Source organism: Archocentrus centrarchus, chromosome 18 (assembly GCF_007364275.1).
Source record: "Archocentrus centrarchus isolate MPI-CPG fArcCen1 chromosome 18, fArcCen1, whole genome shotgun sequence".
Lineage (NCBI taxonomy): Eukaryota > Metazoa > Chordata > Actinopteri > Cichliformes > Cichlidae > Archocentrus > Archocentrus centrarchus.
Window position 1 is genome coordinate 22,441,300 of NC_044363.1, and position 20,629 is coordinate 22,461,928.

General features: G+C 40.9%; 1 protein-coding gene across 1 annotated transcript in view; it reads right to left on the minus strand.

Moving 5' to 3' along the window:
* Window positions 1-3,707: 3,707 nt before the first annotated feature.
* Window positions 3,708-20,629, minus strand: part of rell1 (RELT like 1) — a 35,373-nt gene continuing 18,451 nt past the window's right edge. Inside the window, exons 4-8 of the mRNA XM_030753108.1 lie at window positions 17,070-17,124; window positions 12,444-12,694; window positions 9,600-9,730; window positions 7,740-7,779; window positions 3,708-7,653 (exon numbers count right to left, since the gene is read on the minus strand). Of these exons, the coding sequence (XP_030608968.1) occupies window positions 7,646-7,653; window positions 7,740-7,779; window positions 9,600-9,730; window positions 12,444-12,694; window positions 17,070-17,124 (485 nt within the window). The 3' untranslated portion in view covers window positions 3,708-7,645. The remainder of the gene's footprint in view (window positions 7,654-7,739; window positions 7,780-9,599; window positions 9,731-12,443; window positions 12,695-17,069; window positions 17,125-20,629) is intronic.

Sequence of the window (20,629 nt, forward strand, 5' to 3'; positions counted from 1 at the left end):
TTTATTAATTTTTTTTCTTTCTGGGCTTGTATGAAACATGAGTTAAGATAAGACTTTCAATAAAACTTAGGTGTGTTTTACTTATCAGCAGCTAGAAGCACAGTAAGTGTTTCTGGAGCCACACTAACAGTACAATAGGGATTTTCTCTCCCACACATTTCCTGGTCTCTCTTTTGTTAAGGCAGGATTTTGTGGGTCACCCAGCTGTGAGCTTGTTGATTTACCCTCCCGCTTTCCTGTAAACCCAGTGAACAACTAAAAACCCCACAAAATGAGTGTCAAACACTGAATTTAATCTTTAACCTTTTAAACGTCTGAGAAAACAGCCCAAATACTCCACCAACCACCATCCTGGGAAACGTGATAATGTTTAAACAAGGTTAAATATGAACTCTTTAACTAAGAAAAGATCCAAGAGGTTTTCTTAAGGAGCTCTGGTAATGTTTTCTAGATCAATCTTATTTCTGAAAGCACAATTGTTTTATTTTATGGACATTAAAAAAAAAAAAATCTGGCTGATGCTCATTTTGTTTTTCTATCCTTCTTTTGTTTCACTCATGAGACACTTTATTAGATGGCACCCTGCTAATATTCTCTTTCCTTCACCTTCCATGGCACAGATCCAACAAGGATGACATGACAGCATCACACAATCGCCTGGCAACATTTGCCGGCTGCACATCCATGATGTGAATCTCCGTTCCTCCACATCCCAAGATGCTCTTTTGGATTGAGATCTGCTGACTGTGGAGGCCATTTGAGTGCAGAGAACTCATCATGTTCAAGAAACCAGTTTAAGATGAATTGAGCTTTTGAACATGGTGCGTTATCCTGCTGGAAACAGCCATCAGATGGAGTACTCTGTGTCATAAAGGGATCGACGTGGTCAGCAACAATACACAGGTGGGGTGTGGAGTTTAAACGATGTTCAGTTGGTACTAAGGTGCCCAAGTGTGCCAAGAAAATATCCCCCCACACCATTACACTTGCTCTACCAAGCTGAATCATTGATATAAGGTAGGATGGATCGACACTTTCCAAATTTTGACCCTGCCATCTGAATATTGCAGCAGAAATGAGACTCATCAGACCAGCCAACATTTTTCCAATCTTTGGTTGTCCAATTTTTGGTGAGCTTGTAAACTGTAGCCTCTGTTTTTTGTTCTTAATTGACAGGGCTAGCACATGGTGTGGTCTCTGCTGCAGTAGTCCATTCAGAGATGCTCTTCTGCATACTTTGGTAGTGACAAGTGATTATTTGAGTACTGTTAATTCCTATCAGCTCGAAGGAGTCTGGCCATTTTTCTCTGACCTCTGGCATCAACAAAGCATTTTTGCTGAGAACTGCCACCCACTGGATATTTTCTCTTTTTCAAACCATCCTCTGTGAACCCTAGAGATGGTTGTTTGTGAAAATCCTAGTACATCAGCAGTTTCTGAAATACTCAGACCAGCCCGTCTGGCACCAACACCACTTAAATCACCTTTCTTCCTCATTCTGATGCTCAGCTTGAACCTCAGCGGGTCATCTTAACCATGCATAAGTTCCTAAATGCAATGAGTGCTGCCATGTGATTGGCTGATTAGATATTTGTGTTAAGGAGTAGTTGAACAGGTGGGTGTACCTAATGAAGTGGTCAATGAGTGTGTTTATAATTTTTCAGCTCTTCCACTATCTTTGAAAATGTAACCAGCAAAATATTAGGGCCTTCACATTAGCAGCTGTCATCTTATTTGCTGATATAGTCGACCAATGCAGATATTGGGCCATATATTGGTGCCATCCACGTTCACTTCCACTTTCTGAGGTTAGTGTTTAGCAGCTTCAGGAGCTTCAAAGAGTCACTGCTGCATCACACTTTTTAAGTTAAAGTCTGGTGCAGTTCAAACATTTTTAAATATCGACTTGTCTTCCTCCCTTTGGTTCCACATGTTTTCATGAAAAAAAAAAAAAAAAAAATTAAAAAAGGATAGGAAAAAAGTTTCTCCCACTGAGCTCCATCCTCTTGGCTTGGTAGCCAGTGACAAAGATAAGAATGTAGGGCACTTAGCCTGGCATCAGCATGGGAGCCCTGTCGCCTGGAGGCTTGAATAATTCAGCACCTGAGATAAATTTACTGCTCATGAAGTCATGCAGAAAATACACATCAGAGCTGCATTATTATCTTTACTCTTTTTATTTGCACACATAATTAGTGGAATTTTTTTTTTTTTTTTTGTGGTGTGAGAACCTCGCACAGAATTGGTGACATTCGTTTTTTTTTTTTTTTTTTGGCCTATAAGAGCAAAAGTAAACGCACACGCAACAGGAGTCAATATTTGCGGCCGGGCTCTTGTGCTGCTTGCTCACGTCTCACACTGTCATGCACAGCCTTTCTGTGAGCGTTAACACTCTGAAGCCATCTTTACGCGCGTTATCAAGGGCGGGGTTCGCTTTGAGCCACGAGTGCGGTAGTGTAGTCACGGTTTTTGTGTGTCCTCCCCCCTTCCCCACTGTATGCAAACATCTCCAGTTGCTGTCAGCAAGCCAAAAAGTCAATTGTCTTCGAGCGCTGTCAAGTGGCGACAATGTGTCACCCAGAAGCCTCGTTAATCACATCCTGGCTGTTGTTCGGGGTGAAGTAATAACCTGAATTAACAGATTTGTATCTTTTCCTCAGCTCTCCTGTGCCCTCTCTTTAAGGTCACCAGCTCGGGCATCCCTTTGTGTCTTTTTTTTTTTTTTTTGCACAAGCTAACCCGATAAGACTCAGAAGGTCAAGAGGAGACAAAAAAAAAAAAAAGGGAGTCCAGCATTGTTAATCCTAGCGCTCAAAAACACCCCTCCATCTCCATCTCATCTCCATTATGTGGAAATAATATGATAGAGAGCTGGAGGTCGACAGACTACCTCCTTGAGATGAATAGACAAATCATCTTTTCATTATGGGCGCCGAAAAAGGGGGGGGGGGGGGCGTGAGTAAAGGAGGAAATGAGAAAAATAGGATATGAAGACGGATGGTTCAGTCAGATGAGGGAGGGGGAGAGAAGAAGTTAGCCTGCAGGTCAGCGGACACTGGCTTTAATCATTGTAACGCAGCCGCGATACAAGGACAACAAAAAACTGAACGCTTTATGAGTCTACATGTGTTAGTTTTATTTTTGTCATTATACAACAACAACAAAACAACGGTCCCATGATATGAAGAACAAAAAGTGTATGCAAGATTTAAAAAATAAGGGTATAATGAAATAAGAGTCACACATATATCTGGGGAAAAAAAAACAAAAACAGCACATGCAACCGATGCACACCTCTCCTCTCAGGGGGTCTTTAACAAGGCAGCTGCGAAGACAGGATCACACTTCCACGGCCAACTAATCGTGACTTTTTGATTTAGTTAGGGTCTAAAAACTGACTGATGGCACAACACTGGTAACAGCAGGCTTGATTCTCTGGGAGTCTCCAAACAGACTTATGAGTACAAACTGGTGGAACTGCCCTTTAAAATAGGTTTAAACCCACACTTAAACTGCCTTTAAACTGTAGATGCACACAGGCCTGCAACTAATGACTATTTTGATAGTCGATTAGTCATTGACTATTGAAACGATTAGTCGACTAATCAGATTATGAATGGCATAATTATGAAATGGCACTTATGTAGCTATTAGCTTTAGATTTAGCATAAGGTTATTTTAAAATGTGGTAGCAAACACATTCTGGATACTTCATTCAAAACTTTTAAATCAGGTTTGCTGCTGATATAAATTTAACTCCATTTTCCAACCATAAAAAATATACAGTACTTTTTTCTTCCCTGTAAAACAAAGCTGGCAGTTTCACCATTAGCCGCCATGACTACTAAACATGCTGCTGAATGCTATCTGGTCTTTAAGTGTGACGTCATTTCCGGGTCCAACTGCTCCTAAATAAACAGCAATGGCATAGCCGATGACTGTTCACTGTAGAAGATGATTGTAACATACCTTACCAACTACAAGCCATTTCCGCTTCTTTCTCATCGGTAAAATGACAGCTGAGGGGCACAGCCAGAGATAGAACGGACAGAAAGACGTCTCACTCCGTTAAAAAAAATCAAAAAATCATCAGTAATAAAAAAACGACTATTATCGACAATTAAATTCGTCATCAGCTATTTTTAATGTCATTGCCAATTATTGTCGACAATGTCGACTAATCGTTGCAGCCTTATGCACAGCACAAAATACTTAAGGTTGAAAGATTCTGCAATATTATCAGTATAAAGCAATACGGTAATATTAGAAAGCATTAATAAAACCTTGTAAACTGTACTGTTATACCTTTGTGCTTAAAGCACTGAAAACAATAGCTGAACGCATCCTAACCATGATGTTTTTGGTAGCTTTCAGCAGTTTAACTTCTCACCAAGAGATGGATGTTTGAGCTTGGAGTGGGGTCAATACACAATGACATCACAGTGATGCTGCATCGGAGGAAAACATGAAGATGCAGAATTTTTGAACCGTAACTATCCGGGAATATATTCTGAAAGTAGATGGCAACTTAAGGTGGCATCCACAATAGAAGCGTCTGCTCATCGCTTTGAAGCTAATCGTTGGTCACTAATGGCTAGGTCCAGGCTCTGGTAACTCTCTGATGTCTTTACTACCAGGTCATATGCCAGTCATGGGTATTCTTTACTCTAATTGATAGTTGCTTCAAATGACTTGCCTGGGAAGAAAAAAAAAAAAATTAAACTTTGGTCCCGCCCACTTCATGTCCTCAGCAGGTATTTTGACCGCAGTCCCTCAAAGTCGCCACATATAGTTCTCTTCTGTGGTCTCTCCCGGTCCGCCACGTCACTGCAAATTGCTTCCAGTGCGTACACAACTTAAGGGGGCGCCATCGCTCGTCTCTGAACACCTGCTCAGCTGTCACGCTGCTCTGCTACATGAGCTGCAGGCAGTGTCAGATTGTTATAAATACTGTAAGTCACTGCCATCTGCATTATCTTCTACACAATAAAAAAAAAAAAGAAAAAAAACTTGGTGTATCGCTGAGAAAATACATCTGACACTAATATTTTGTTATATGACAAAATCAGCTGCTAAAAATCATCCAGCTCATACTTTTGACCACAGAAGATAGTGAATTCTCTTTTTTCCTCCTCTCCTCTCTCCCGTGTTAAAGCTTTTTTATTTTACTCCCATAATAGAGACAATTCTGACTGAGCTGTTGGACCACAGCAACGTTAGAGTCCACCCGCTGTGAATGGATCCTTAATTTTGGTCACACTTGGTCACACTCTACATAAAACACTCACCATACAAGCATCATTTGATTGGTGCAACATCTCCTGTTGGTTAAAGGGGCGTCCACACAGGAAGTGATGGTGATCAGACACCACTGAAAGTCAAGGACATTCTACAACTTCAAGCAACAACAGTCGAAATAAACGTTAGCGTTGCAAAGCTCGTGGTCCCTGAGTTAAACTTTTCTCAGCTTAGGGTTTATTGAGTGAGGCAACTACCAATGAGAGCGCAGGATACCGGTGATTGACAGAGGTTTACAAAGGCAGCTGGAGAAAGGAACGGCTGCTTATGACCGTCGGGACGAGCACTTCCTATGTGGACACCCCTAACGTTCATAAATATGGACTGGTGCTTTTATAGCACTTTTCTACTCTCTCACTACGAGCCCCATTCACCCATTCACACAAGCACTTTTTCTATGCCTTAAGTGCTTTCAACCAAATGTTCACACTCCAATGGATGCATTAGGGGCAACTCGGGTTCAGTATCTTGGCCAAGGACACATGAACATGCAGACTAAAAGAGCCGGTCATCAAACGAGCGACACTCCGACTGGTAAGCGAGCCGCTCTGCCTTAAAAACCTAAGTCTGGGACCACATTACAACATTCTAGAATCACGTTGGGAACGTGTTACATTTCAAAAACATTACAATCCAATGATGTAACTGGTGACCTGTACTGGTGAACCCCACCTCTTGCCCTATGATAGCTGGGATTGGCTCCAGCCCCCCAAAGAAAGCGTGACCACAAATATGATAAGACAAAGACTAAAACAAGTGAATTCTTCTTTTAATGGAGGAAATACAACACCTCATCTCGCATCAGCACATAGCAGTAAGGCCTACACACACACACACACACACACACACACACACACACACACACACACACAATTTAGACATACAATAAAACCCATATTTTCTTAAGATGTAACTTCACCTGTACTGCACAGTGAATGATCCTTGACCCTGTAAACAGACTGAATCACAGCATCTACAATCTGACCTTCACCTTAACACACCTGTGCGAGCACAAGCATGCTTAGAAATGAAAAGCACACTTCATTAGAAAAAAAAAAAAAGTCCCAGTGGACCAGCTGATAATGTAATCCACGATGGCTTAAATAATGTGTACGGTATCTGCTCTCGACCCATCAGCGCAGTGAGGAACGCAAAGGCAGCTCACGCTAAAGTATGATAATTTAAACAGGCTTCAGTAAATTAATTTGAGGCACACTGCAGAACAAAGTCGATAAGGATACAAAGCCTCATAAAAATCAACAGTTTATAATGAAGGTCATTACATTTTGCTTTAATGTGTTTAGATAATCTTTCTATATAACACAGCACCACTATAAACTATATTTTTATTATTAAGGACACATTTCTGGGCCAAAAAAACTAAGAAAATCACAGCTGCAACAGTGCGATATGTATTTCAGCAGCTTTCAGCTTATTTTTCAGGTTTTAAGGGCCTCGACTTTTAATGTTTTAATTTTAATTCACTGTTATTGTGGTGGAGACCAAAATGGAGCTAAAAGGAGAGTGATTACTGGGCTCATATTCTTACATAGTGAGAATCACGAACCCAAAGATATGATAATGCCTTTTAAGTTGAATATATTAACAGGATGTGTTCACAGACTGCTGTGCTGCCCCCAGATGCTAAAAACAGAATTACCACACAAACAGAAAACATGAGATGATCAGATTGAAAGAAAAAAAAACAAAAAACAAAGATAGATATGTGCACTGTGAGGACAATTTATCAGTCTGTCAACCCTTTCACACCATGTTCACATGATTACATGATATGGTAACATACCTGCTAGTGTTCCCATTAACTTCTGACCACAATATCCTTCTTCCTGTTTGGAAATGATGACCTGAACTGTATCTCAGACTGGTTCTACCTGTTCCTGGGCTGTAGTTCTATAAATAACCCGACTGATGATGCATTAAATCTTCCACATGAAAACATGATGTACAAACATCATAGACCACGTCACATTTTGAGGTAATTTTGAGGAGTAAGACCTTATTTTGGGGGGGACAGCACTGGTTCGAGCTTCTACCATTATATCAAGCAGTTGCCCTGCTTTTTTTTTTTTTGACACCACTGAGCAAGGCACTGCTGTACAGCTACTAGAGAAGGAGTGCATTTTCAAACAGACGCACCTTACCCCTCTCTATTTTTATAATCACCACCAACACCACCACCTCCATCAGCAGCAGTAGCACATCCGTTCCTGTGGCACGACATGACTGAGGGACAATTCCCGAATCCATCAATCCCTCCTGCACTGATGTTTCTATGTTCTCATTTGGGTTTAAAAAGTTGTCCAGATATTGCTCCTCTTCTCCCTTGTTAAACAGCTGTAAATTAAAGAACAAAAATGAATACATAAACAGATCTGGAAAACTCTGACACACATGCAGCGGATGCAAACCTAACACGTTACCTGGTCTATCATTTCCCTTGTCCGGGCAATCTGTCTGCTCCTGGCGGAAGAAAAATGATCTGATTTTAATACGTAAAATAATCAACACAGCAAATATTGTTAAGTATTAGATTGATTTTGCATTTTTTTTGTCCTCACAATCAGCACGAAGAAGATAAAGAACATGAAAGCTAACAGTAAGAAATAAAGATGTTAAATGTTTTCAAACAGATTCCTCTCAACATGTTTTAGACGTTTCTCCATCCAAAACAAATTTAATTAGGATGTCGACTTGTACTAAAGGCTCTCATATTACCAGGATCAGGATTTTTAGCATAACTACAAAAGTAAACTGCAACAGAAGCTAGGGTAAACTTTTGTCAAAGATGAATTAAGCAACTCTGGTTCAGAAATTTGAATAGAGTAAAACTGGCTCTGCATCCGTTTTGAGTGGATCCTAAAATGAAACCTAGATTAAAACAAATTAAGTCACTAAATGAGTCAAATAATTTGCAGTCAAAACTACTGGGAAAATGCTGCACCACCTTTTTCCTGACTGCAATGCAATTTACTCAAACTAGTGACCGCTACTTAGTGTTCCCACCACTGATATGGGAGCTGCCTGCCTCCGTAACTGTCCTCCCCCGCCCTCAACCAAGAAACCAAAGAGGAAACAAAGGAAAATTATTTACCTAATTCATGTTTAAGTTTTGCATTTTGCTGTCATTTGCAGTTGAGCTGGTTTCTCTCCTGTGCTCTCTGTTTTCACAGAGTGGAGGCAGAGGAGAGAAGTGTGACATCAATGTAACGCTACTCATGTTAAAAAGAACTCGTGAGGTTACTGTGTAAAGAGACTGAACCCAAACATACGGAAGTCAGGCCAAATTAGCTGTTTTCAAAAAAACAGACAAAAAACCAAACAACAAAAAAAAAAAAAACATCCAGCCTGAATGTTTTGTTGAACTCTAATTATGAATTATCAAGAGTGACCGAAGGGGCATCCACAGACTCATTGTTTAAGCCTAGCATCCACACAGCTCGCATGTATGAATGACGTGCACTCCTGATGCCTCATTACTCCTCCTGTACTCCTTGATGGCTAATTTTAGGGCAGATTAGTCCCACAGGAGTCACATTAAAGCAGCGCCGCTCACCTTGCTCTCTATAGATTTTTTGCAGTTTTGCTGTAAAGCACCTGAACGCAGCTTTTTCTGTTTGTTTTTGTTTGAAGAATATGAAAACAAATTATCTGCAAGGAAATTTCTGTTGTTTAACAACAGCAACAGGAGGATCCGGTGTCTCGGCACATTCTTGCAAACACTAAATTAGACATCGAGCAGAGACGAGCGGATGCTGCTCACAACCACCTGGAGCACAGCATTCATAAACCAGAGTTCCTGTGATGTAAACAGAAGACAGCAGACCGGAGGCTGATATTCTTTTTCTCCGGCTCTTTATAATGAATTTTTTAAATACTCATTTATTCATTTTTGTTGCAGACACAGCAAACACCATGTGACCAGTGACAATAAACAGCTTCAGTGAATGGAAACTAGAAACTATTGCCCATGAATGCAGCTATTATTCACATTTCTTATTGAAAATCCTGTAAGTAATATTCCTCTGTGTTCCCATGTGTTTGGGTTTTCTTACTGGAAGTTGCTTCTATATTTGATATTAGACAAATCTCCATTTGGAGATGAGAGCTGACTGACTCGGTCTGTAATGTCACTGATTGCTGTGAACATGTACATTATAAAGAGAGGAATATGCACACAAATATTTATGGACACATTAGAAACACAGGGAGCTTCTGCAAGAAAGATGTATTTTCTATTAAAAAAAAAAAAGGTAGAAACAAAACGTTTTGAGCAAACACACCTGAAAGGCCTCAGATGCTGTTCGACTCTTAGGCTCCACCGTTGTGGGTGATGTGGGGACGCTCCTGTTGGAATCTGATATTAGCAGAGTCCGCCGCTCCCTGGCTGGTTTTTCACACTTTGTCACGCGGACCTGAGAACAATAAAAGGTTCTGAATGTTTTTGCAGCCTGGGATCCAAGCGAGGAGCGAGGTGTTTCAGGGCGCAGAGCTGGCTTGTAACCCTGCGCTTAAGCGGCCAAATGACAATCAGTAATACATACAGTCAAATTACATACAGTCAAGCATATGTTGAGTTATTTTAAGATATTTTAGAGGCTTTTTTAGGCAAAACTAAAACAGAACTTGTGACAGTTGACAGGTGACAGTTCATAATATTATACTTACATGGAAAAAGGCCAAGTTTAAAAAAAAAAAGAAAGAAAAGAAAGACACAAAAACGGTCCATTTATGAATGATGCAGGACAGAAACTCAGTATCAGGGTATCAGCTATTCTTAGTGCCCCACACACACACACACACACACACACACACACACACACACACACACACACACACACACACGCACACTCTACACAACTCTAACTCACCTAAACATGACACCTCTCTCATCCACCCACTCTAAAAGCTTTAATTAAATCAGCAAATGAATATTTGTATCCAGGTCATGCTGACCCTCTGCATACGCTGCCATTCATCTGAGTGCGCAAATGAAAAGAAACCTCTTTGCATCCCAATCAGCTCTCGGCGGGACATTTAGGATGAGGAGAACACTGGCTGTGTGTGTGTGTGTGTGTGTGTGTGTGTGTGTGTGTGTGTGTGTGTTGTGTGTGTGTGTGTGTGTGTGTGTGGTAGGGGGGGCTGCACACTTTCCTGGCCGCACTGGTGGACTGAGAAATGGTCTCTTTACTTTAAACTAGATCTAGGACACAGTAAGACTGGATTTATAATGGGAGTACACTGCCAGGATTTAATTCTCAGTGTTGTGCTTTTGTCTTAAAACGCTTTCAAATCTGGACGTTGGTCCAGAACCTGGTTTCACAAAAATAAAACTGAGAACCAGTCACTGCTTTTCACACAGCAAAAAGGCTTTTTTACAGTTACACCTCACGATTACTGAAACTGAAAGTCTAGAGAGTAAACACAACACCTTCCAGGAGCACAAGAAGAACCAAATAAAAATCATTTCTATGTACTGTTGACCATCAGGTTGATGATGAGGATGTCCATGTTCATTCCATAGACAGTATAAAAGATGGATGGAGCTTCCAGGTCTGAAAGGTGAAGCATATGGAGAAGTGCCTTAAAGCTGTATTTTTTCCCCCATGCCCAGCAGGGGGCGATGTCTCTGGTTGCAAAAAGCTTTGTAGTCTGTCCTTGGCTCCTTTTCTCTGTGATACTTTTCTGATGACTTTATGGGCTCAGTCACCAGTTTCAGGTCACTGCTAGAGTCAGAAAGCAGGATTATCTGGTAGTATACTCATTGGCTAACAACTTGTCAATCAAAAGTTGTTAGCCAATGAGTGAGAGGCATCCATGGTTTCTCAGTCAGATCTGCCCCTTGCTCATCATGTCTCATCGTCTCATCATGTCCAGGTTCAAAACACCAAGCGGGCAATGGTGAAAACACTCAACTCGAGGTTTTTTAATGGATAACTACTCAATGAATTACATCACTGTGGTTATAGCCAACTTTTATACAGTCTATGGTACCCTCAAGTTTGCGGTCACCATAGACAGTGTACCACATACTTATTGACACAGCTACAATAATATGCCCTTCTGTAAATATCAATCAGTGACTAGAATTTTATATTTTTACCCTTTATATATTTTCTTGTGTGCTGTGATGTGTGAATTATTTATTTTTATTCATCTTTTTACCATTTACGCTTGGCTGTAGGTACAAAATATATTTCACTGTGCATTGTATAACTGTGTAGAACTGAGCATGTGACAAATAAACCTCATCTTAACTTACAAAAGATGGACGTAGCCACAGTGATAGATGCTCATTGGATAATAACTTGTGATTGGTGAGTCGTAAGCCAATGAGTGCGCAGTTTCGTATCACAGTTAATCCATTTAAAAAAAAAAAAAAAAGGTGTAACCAAGATTTCAAATCAGAAAATTTTTATTCTGTATGACCTCGAATGAGTGACCGAGTCCATAATCTCAGCAGGAAAGTATTTACAAGATCAAGAAATCAAGCCATTTTCCCACAGACGTGTAAAGGACTGGAAGTTTTTGCAACCACAGCTATCGCCATCTAGTGGCCTTCAGATAGAATACATTGGCTTCATTTTTGCAGCCCAGGAGCCACGTCCACGTTTTTTACTGTCTGTGCCTGTGACAACAGACTACAAGAGCATCAAATGCACATGCTTCCTGCACGCAGGGGACTACCAAACAGGGGCGGGCATTTCAACAAACCGTGACTTGTTCAGTGTGGCACACGGAGCAGTTTGACCAAAAGTTTCTGACTTTCCAGAAATCACCCTGTGTGGTGTCAAAGTGCGTGAGAAGCCTGTGCCTTTATAATGAAGTGTGGATATTTTTAGAGTTAATGTTTAATTGTTAATGCTGTGTGTCTGTGTGTGTGTGCGCACTCAAGCCTGGTGTACCTGTGGGGCAAACAGTGTAATTTTTCATTTACTTCTGCTAATTAAACCACCTTGTGTGGTGTGATTCTGAGAAAATCTGCAAGGCAGGAAAACAATCATAGGGAAGCAACACACTCCTTTTTATCCTTCAGGTATGATTCAAACACACACAAACATATTCTCGCTCTCTCGCACTCAGACACTCACACTCACACACACACACACACACACACACACCTGCTCACCTGCCTACAGCTAGGACTGTGACCTCTCCGTAGTGGCTGCGCCGCTGCTCTGTCTTGCGGGCCGACGGCTTCCTCATCAGCGGCCATTTCTTCTGGCTGCAGCGCGTGCAGATGTTCTTGTTGCCTCCCAGGCCCCCGATGGTGTGCAGGTGGTTACAGGTGTGCTTGGGCGCTCCTGGGGGTGCCCCTGGTGATACGGGAGTCAGCGGAGGCGTGGAAGCGCCGATGGAGGTGGGGGTGAGCGGAGGACTGAAGATAAAGAAGCAGAAACGTGTGATCTTTGCGGCTCTTCGGCAGATTGCCAGTTTAAACCTTTCATGAATTAATCGTACAATATTGATAGGGCCTATTAGTAACTAGCAAAGCACAAACAAAATAATACAAATCAGCCCCTGAACACCACAGTGAGAAATGAACCAAACTTCCAAACATGAAACGAGAGGAAAACACCGTCACAGGCAGAGCTGAACACCTCCCACAAACTAAAGACTTCATTTAAGCTCGCTGAATTCTGCAGCGCTTCCCTTATCGCAGCCTGCCACTGCAGAAATGACACATTAATATTTCATACTTCAAAACAATTACAGACAAGCTCTTTGAGAACAATCGCTCTCAGTGATTATCTTAAAGTAAAATGGAGGCAATTTTCTGCACGGTGCAGCTCCAGGTGCAGTTTCCAGCACGCGGTAAGTAAACAATTAGATAAGCGGCCAGGAAGAGCAAAACTGACGGGAAGGGCATCACGCCACGTGATGTTTGTCTCCACCTTCACCCCAGTATTCATCTCAGAGCTGCGCTGAGAGGCAATAGCTGAGGCCAGCTTACTCCTGTTTTTGTTCTTTTCATACATCTTCTCTGAGAGGAAGAGTGTGTGTGTGTGTGTGTGTGCATGTTTCATGGCCCAGGAGAGCAGCTCCTCGCATTGTTTGCACACAAAGAGTGAACAAACAGTGTCTCTGATGTACCGTCTGCATGTATGTGTGCATCAACAGACAGGCAGCCAGGAGTGAGTAATTTTACTACAAGAGGCAGTTTGAGACAGCTGTATTTATGTATTTATGGCCATATTAAGCAAACCAGTTGTTACATTATGTGCACTGAGTGTTTCTTCTTCGCTCACCTCTTATTCACTCTCCATGTGTTTATACACCACTATTACATTTAATCATTAATAATTCATTTTAAAGTCTGGCTGTCCTCCCACAGTGTGAGTTTTTCCTTCCCACTGTCACCAAGTGCTTGCTCATAGTTTGTCTGAATGTTGGGGTTTTCTATTGTTATTGGGATCCCTGATGGGCATACAATGAAACGTGAGTTTGGTCCAGGAAGAACAACTAAAGACATGATGTTGGAGATAAAGCGACGAGACCAGAGTCTGCTGTGGAAAGATGAAACGGGGGGGACTGAGGGATGGCAGAGAGGTGGAGGACTGGTGGGAGAAGAGAGGAAGTTAAGCACTGAATCTGGAGAGGCAGATAGCGAGCACTGGCGACACTACAGTCAGTCACTCTCCTCCTTGTAGCCCGTTTCCATCCCTCACTCTCCCTCTCCTCACCAAGTATCCCATAAATTACCCCCACCAATATCCTTTCTTCCCCTCCTATTCTGCCATCTCTAAGTGATCCACTGGCAGGCTGCCCATCCTGGCTGAGAGAGAGAACAGGAGAGAGAAAGAGAAAGACAGATATGGGACATAACAGCAAGTGAAAGTACTACAGAGAGCCATTTGAACAAAATGAAAAAAAATGAAAGGCAAACTAGGGGTGGAAATATGTGAGGAAAAACATTTGGAGTGAGAACTGAAGAAGTGAGGCACATGAAAGTGATGCTGGGGAAATGTGTGTGATTGCAGATTCCTCCTGTTTTTTTTAACAGGACACTCAATGTGACACAGCAGAATACCTCAGTACCTAATCCTTGGCAGATGCAACGCTGCTACCATTTATCCACACCGTTTCCTCCCGACAAAAGAGAACATCTTTCCCTCTCTTATCTCCTTTCCTCCTAGAACAATATGAAGTGGGGATAGAAAGATGACAGCAGGAGAGAGAGAGAAAGAGAGAGAGGGAAACATACTCCACTAACTCGATTTACTTAGACTCCCACTGTCACAAGCATCTCCTCCTCAATCCGTCTATCTGCCCAACTCCTTCTCCCCCTATCTCAGAGGCAAAGCTGCACTACACTTGTTAATGTACACTGCTCTGTGGCTCTGTACAGAGGAATAGTGGGGATGGTGAGCAGTGTTTCCTCTACATTGATTTTCCCCGTCCATGTTGTTTCTTTTCATTTTGTTTTTCTTCCCAGATGAAAATTGAGCTGTACGAGGTCTGAGTGCTACAAGGAGTAAAACATTAAGTCACAGACTTGCATCTGGCCTTACCAAAATGAGTGTGGTAGATTATGGAGGCGCATTAGGTCAGAGCCTATCACCCCATGCTTGTCGGTCGGGGGTGCGGATGTAACGCTATCAGCAGGAGAGCTACTGGTGCTCCAGCCAAGGCTCGCTTCCCTGCTCTCAGCAGCTTTTACTGCACTTAAAGCTACACAATAAGCTGTTATAAACTCCCAGTAATGTCTTTATTTCACCTCTCTGCTCCACCATATCATAGCTACATATTTTTTTTTTTATATTATTATTTCTTTGGTTATATTTGGGGTGGTGGTGGGAGACACTCAATATCCAGTTCAGGGCCATGAGATTTTATACTACTAAGAGCTCCTGGTCTCCGGATGCAAGCTAAAGCTGCTTTAGCTGATGTTCTCGTGCCTGTCGAGACTTCTGTGTGCACATGGTAGACTGGACATGCCATTTAAAATCAAAAGTAGTAATTAGAAATTAATAAATTTAACAAATCTTGTTTTGTTTTTTAAACAACAGGACCCCGTTTATAGACTGATTTCTAGCTGACCAAAAGTTTTGTGTTTTGTTAGCTGCAATGGGAAAATTATGTAGAAGTATATCCTTAATCACCATCTACACTGTGAAAGTGAGTGAAAACGCATAGACAAGAGCACTCTCCCCACTTCAGATACACTGGTCGAGAACATCAGGAAAAGCTCTCGCCTAGCACACAACAGCTTTTTGAACTGTTCTGAGGTAGCTCAGATAAAATAACTGCTGACTCTGCACATACAGCTTTTATACCTTGGTGACCTTCATAATTAAAAGTTAATACTCCAAAATGACTGCCCAAATATGGCAGAGATGGCTTCTGTACACTCACAGGACTTGGTTTTAGCTAGCTAACTTAAGCTAGTTAGCATCACATGCAAATTTACAACTCTGTACCCAGCTGGCTTCTTAATGTTTCCAACTACCTATTTAAAACCTTAAAGTTAATCTTTAAAAAAAAAAAAAAAATCATTTAAAAAGCTTTAAACAGGCATGAGAATGCTATATTTGTGAAAACAAGATAAAGCTAACACCAGACAAAAATTTAAATCTTGTTTAAATTTAAAGCTTGTTTGGCGTCCTAATTTACTCACAAGGAGAAACACAGTAGAGGTCACATTTCTATCTGCTTTAAAAAAATAAAAAAAAAAAAGGCGTTTAGGGTGGTGTGTTTGGCTAACATAGAACAGTTCTGGTAATAATAAGGTGGAACCTTAGCTAAATATGACTGCTTCTTGGCCTATCTTGAACCTTAGGTAGTCAACATGCTAATAACCGTAGCTTAACAGATTAGACGCTATACATTTGGAAAGCCTAAAACAAGGCTTTCCAAAAAGGTTTAGTAGTTCAATAGCTATTATCACTTTTTGTAATTTCATTTAATTCAATTCAATTCAATTTTATTTTTATAGCATCAATTCACAACAACAGCCCCTCAAGGCACTTTATATTGTAAAGACGATACAATATTAGAGAGAAAATCCCAACAATCAGATGATCCCCCTATGAGCAGCACTTGGCGACAGTGGACAGGAGGAACTCCCTTTCAACAGGAAGAAACCTCCAGCTGAATCAGGCTCAGAGAGCGGCAGCAATCTGCCACAGCCAAATTTCTGTTAATAATAAACTGTGCTTTTAATATATTAATGCCCATAGTTTTATATTTGACCAGAAGTTCAAAGTCTATAGTACATACACACACACACAAGCAAGACAAATGTTTCTTTTTTTTTTATAAAGAGATAAAAAGTAAATATTAATCCATTGTAAAAGTAGTTAAAAGTATTTAATCTTCAGACAAGTTGATGAGTGACTGAATCGACCGAGGCTTCTGTAATTACTTAATTTTATAGCCAAGAATCTAATAGGGAAATATGTCAGCAGCTCTGTTCAATATGGTTTAATAATCCCACAATACAGTGAAGTGAGGCTCAGTGACTTTTTTTGGGAATGGTCCCCAGCTAATCAGACCCTGCCAATCTGAATAGGATCAGCAGGAGAGTCCGGCCTCAGTGCTCTGACTCTTCTTGTCCTGCACTGAATGCTCTCAGTTCAGTCACTTCCCTGAAGTGTGACAGCGCTTCAAGGAGGCTTATGATGCCACCTGCTGGACAACACAGTTAGCACATGCAGCCTTTGCTCAATTAATTTAAGGTGAGCCCAACAAAGACAAAAAGCCTTTTTAATAAAAAGAAGGGCTTGTTCTTCACAGCATGAGATCACACTTACCCATCCGAATCAAGGCTGTTTTCATAAACCATGGCTTGTAGGGCATCTGAGTTTGCTAAAGAGGGTGAGAGAGAGAGAGAGGGAGAGAGAAATTTACACACTTATAAGGGAAGAAGAAGGGGGGGGGGGATAAAAGTCGTGCTGGGAATTAGTGAGGAGAATGCTCCAGTGACTTCAAAAGCAGAGTGCTTATTGAAAGATGGCTAGAACAGATTAACTCTTTAACACAGTTAAACGGCACATCGCAGGCAATCACTGAACACATAATAACTGTACACAGAAAACCTCGGGGGGGGGGGGGTCTGCCAGACCATGAAATCTTTGTCGGGAGCAAAGTCAAAATATGACTCTGAAAAGTTTGAACTTCTATGTAACAGTCAGGAGATGAAGTTTGAAAAATTCTCGCGCTGCACACGAACAATAACGACCGGACAAAGTTGCAGATGGAGATTTACATAATTCACTCCCAGAGACACATTTCCCCAAGGCCAGGCCTCGATGCATTCACTGGCTTCGCCAACAACACATTGTGTACACAGATAAAGAAATCTGTGCACGGTTTGTGAAAAATGAGCTGTGCTGAGACACACACAGAGAGATGACTCATGTAGGTGGACGTAGGAGCCTCATGTTATGATTTCACATCAGTGTGCACAGACTTCTGCCTCAAACTGCTGTTCTCCTCGCCCTGTGTCATGAAGTAACCCCCGGGGGGGGGGGGGGGGGGGGGGGGTTGTTTTCCTCCTCACTTGAATGGATGTTATTTTTAGTGCTAAACATTATGCATCATGTTTTTGTCATTTTTATTTGCACCCTGGAATGAGTAAGAGCAACGCTTTCAGCGTTTTTGATAAAAGCATCTGATTATAAACACACAAACTTCCATTTTTCCCCCCAAAGTGACAACAGTTTTGATGCTTTTAATTACACACGCCAAGCTTTAGCTGTCAGATAAATGGCCTCATATTTGACTCTAGAAGTCGACTCAATGTCTGCAAGGTGTCCAGGTCCTGTGGCTGCAAAACAAACCCAAATCATCACCCCTCCAACACTGTGCTGACAGTTGGTGTGAGGTGTTTGTGCTGATATGCTGTGTTTGGTTTTCTCCAAACACGGTGCTGTGCATTATAGCCGGACATCTCCACTTTGGTTTCATCTGTCCAGAGGACATCGTTCCAGAAGTCTTGTGGTTTGTTCAGATGCAATTTTGCAAACCTGAGGCATGATGCCGTGTTTTTAGAGAGAACAGGCTTTCTCCTGGCAGCCCTTTGTTCAGTCCTTTTCTAATTGTTCTGTCATGAATTTTAATATTTAACATGCTAACTGAGGCCTGTAGAGTGTGAGACGGAGCTCTTAGGTTTTTTGCAGTTTCTCTGAGCATTGCACGGTCTGACCTCGGGGTGAATTTGCGGAGACGTCCACACCTGGGAATAATGGCAGCTGCCTTCAGTGTTTTCCACTTGTTTGGAATCTCTCACTGTAGAATGATGGACTTCAGATTGTTTGGAAATGAACGGATTTATAGAAAGCAGCAATTGCTTCTCTTAAAAAAAAAAAAAAAAGAAAAAAAAGTTCAGAGAACATTAAGGGAACGTTCCCTGAAGGTGTTTTTTTATCTTTAGAACACATTCATAGAACAAACTCTAGAGGTTAAAAAAAAAAAAAAAAAACTGAAATCTTTATCGAATCTTTTGTAAATGGTCTCTGAAAATTATTAACTGCTGGCAAATAGCTGTTTGGTTATGCTCTAATTTGTTGGACAGGCATCAGTCAAGCATAAAATACATAAGAAGTTATTAAAAACTCTTATTATTGTGTATGTCGTAATAAATATCTGCTGCTGAGCAAATGCTGAAAGTTTTCAAGGACTTTAAAAAGGGCAAAATTTGTACTGTGTAATAACCCAAAGTTGTATTGTGTTTTTTCTTGCAGATATGTGGCTCAGTGAAAAGAATGTGACACCCACACAGTCAGACACTGCTGATGCAAACTAAACTAAACTAAATATTTCAAGCACCTTTTAGCTTTTAAACCACAGTGGTACACCGGAACTGTGAGTGTGGATGCAAAGCACATCGTCTTGTCTTCTTTCACTTGTCTTAATATCTTAGCCCAGTGGTTCTCACACTGTGGAGTGGGACGCGCTCCTGCGGCGTGGAGCCACAGCAGGTGGGGTGAGGAGGAACAGGTGGAAAATATGAAGTGAAATTAAGTTCAATTAAATGGACTGATTTGATTTTCAAGCAACTTAGAGAGCTTGTTTGGACTGTCACTCATGTGTCTGACAAAGAATAAGGATAATAATAACAATAATAATGATAATATATAACAATACTGTACATTTTCAACTACTTTTCACTTACTGCAAACATGGTATTGACTGTTCATTTAGTTGATCTGTAGAGGGCAGTGTTTCCCTTTGTCTGCTCAGCCAGCAGATCAGTGCTACTTCATTCAGTTCCTCCTCTGTTCATTTAGACTAAAACTGCTGCAGCTGGTAAAAATGTTGCCACAATGACTTCCTGTGTGGCACATTACTGTTTTCATGAAAAAAAAAAAAAAAAAAAAAAAAGAACGCCTACTTGAACCATAACCAGTAGCCAAGTTTCCATCAATTGAGCATGTCGAAAGAAGGTGCAGTAAAACCGATTTTTACTGTATTTATGAATGAAAAGAGAACTCTTGAGCAGACTGACAGTGAATCACAATAACTGGACTCCAACTCCTACAAACATGGCTGTTACTACAGAAACAGTGAGTCAGAGCCAGAGCTCACCTCCTGAAGGAAGACGCGCTTACAGCTCAGGACGATGACGGAGAGTCACCATGAACGCTGCCTTTGTGTCTCACAGCTAATTATCAGGATTGGCGCAATGTTGGATTACACTTAATGGATCAATACTGACAGAAACTGCAGAGAAATAACTTGTTTTTACTTTTTTCTTTACAGCACTGCTTTGATGAGAAATTTGATCCTAATCAAGAACTTAAGTTGGTCACAAAACTTTTAATGAAACTGTATTGTTTATTTTATATGAACTGTTTCCCAATATATGATAACAATTACCTTCCTACAGATGGATGTTATAAAGTATTTATAAATTCTCTATGCAGGACTTAAATTTATTCGACCAGACGTCATAAAAACAAACAAACAAACAAAAGAAAATTATTTTAGAAATCTGTCAAAAGCCTGGACTGCTCTGAGAAGTCAGAAATGAATCCAAATTAACATTCAACCACATGCAAGGAAATAAACTGTAATTTGGCATCTAAATAAAAAAAATAATAATGTGCTTTAAAATTTCTTTAAGCTTTTTTTTAAAACAGTAAATTTGAAGAAATTTGAAGATTATAACAATAATTATATTTCAGCATAAAAATATCATTGAAAAATAGCTTGCACATACTGGTGAATTAACCATAACAGAAACACAAAATACTGTCAGCTGTCAGTGCTCCCCCTCAGCCTCCTGGCAGCAGAATCTTTAGGTGGCACAAATCCTCTGGAAGCACCAGTCCTAGAGCACATAATTACTGACTCTCAGTAGATCCTAATG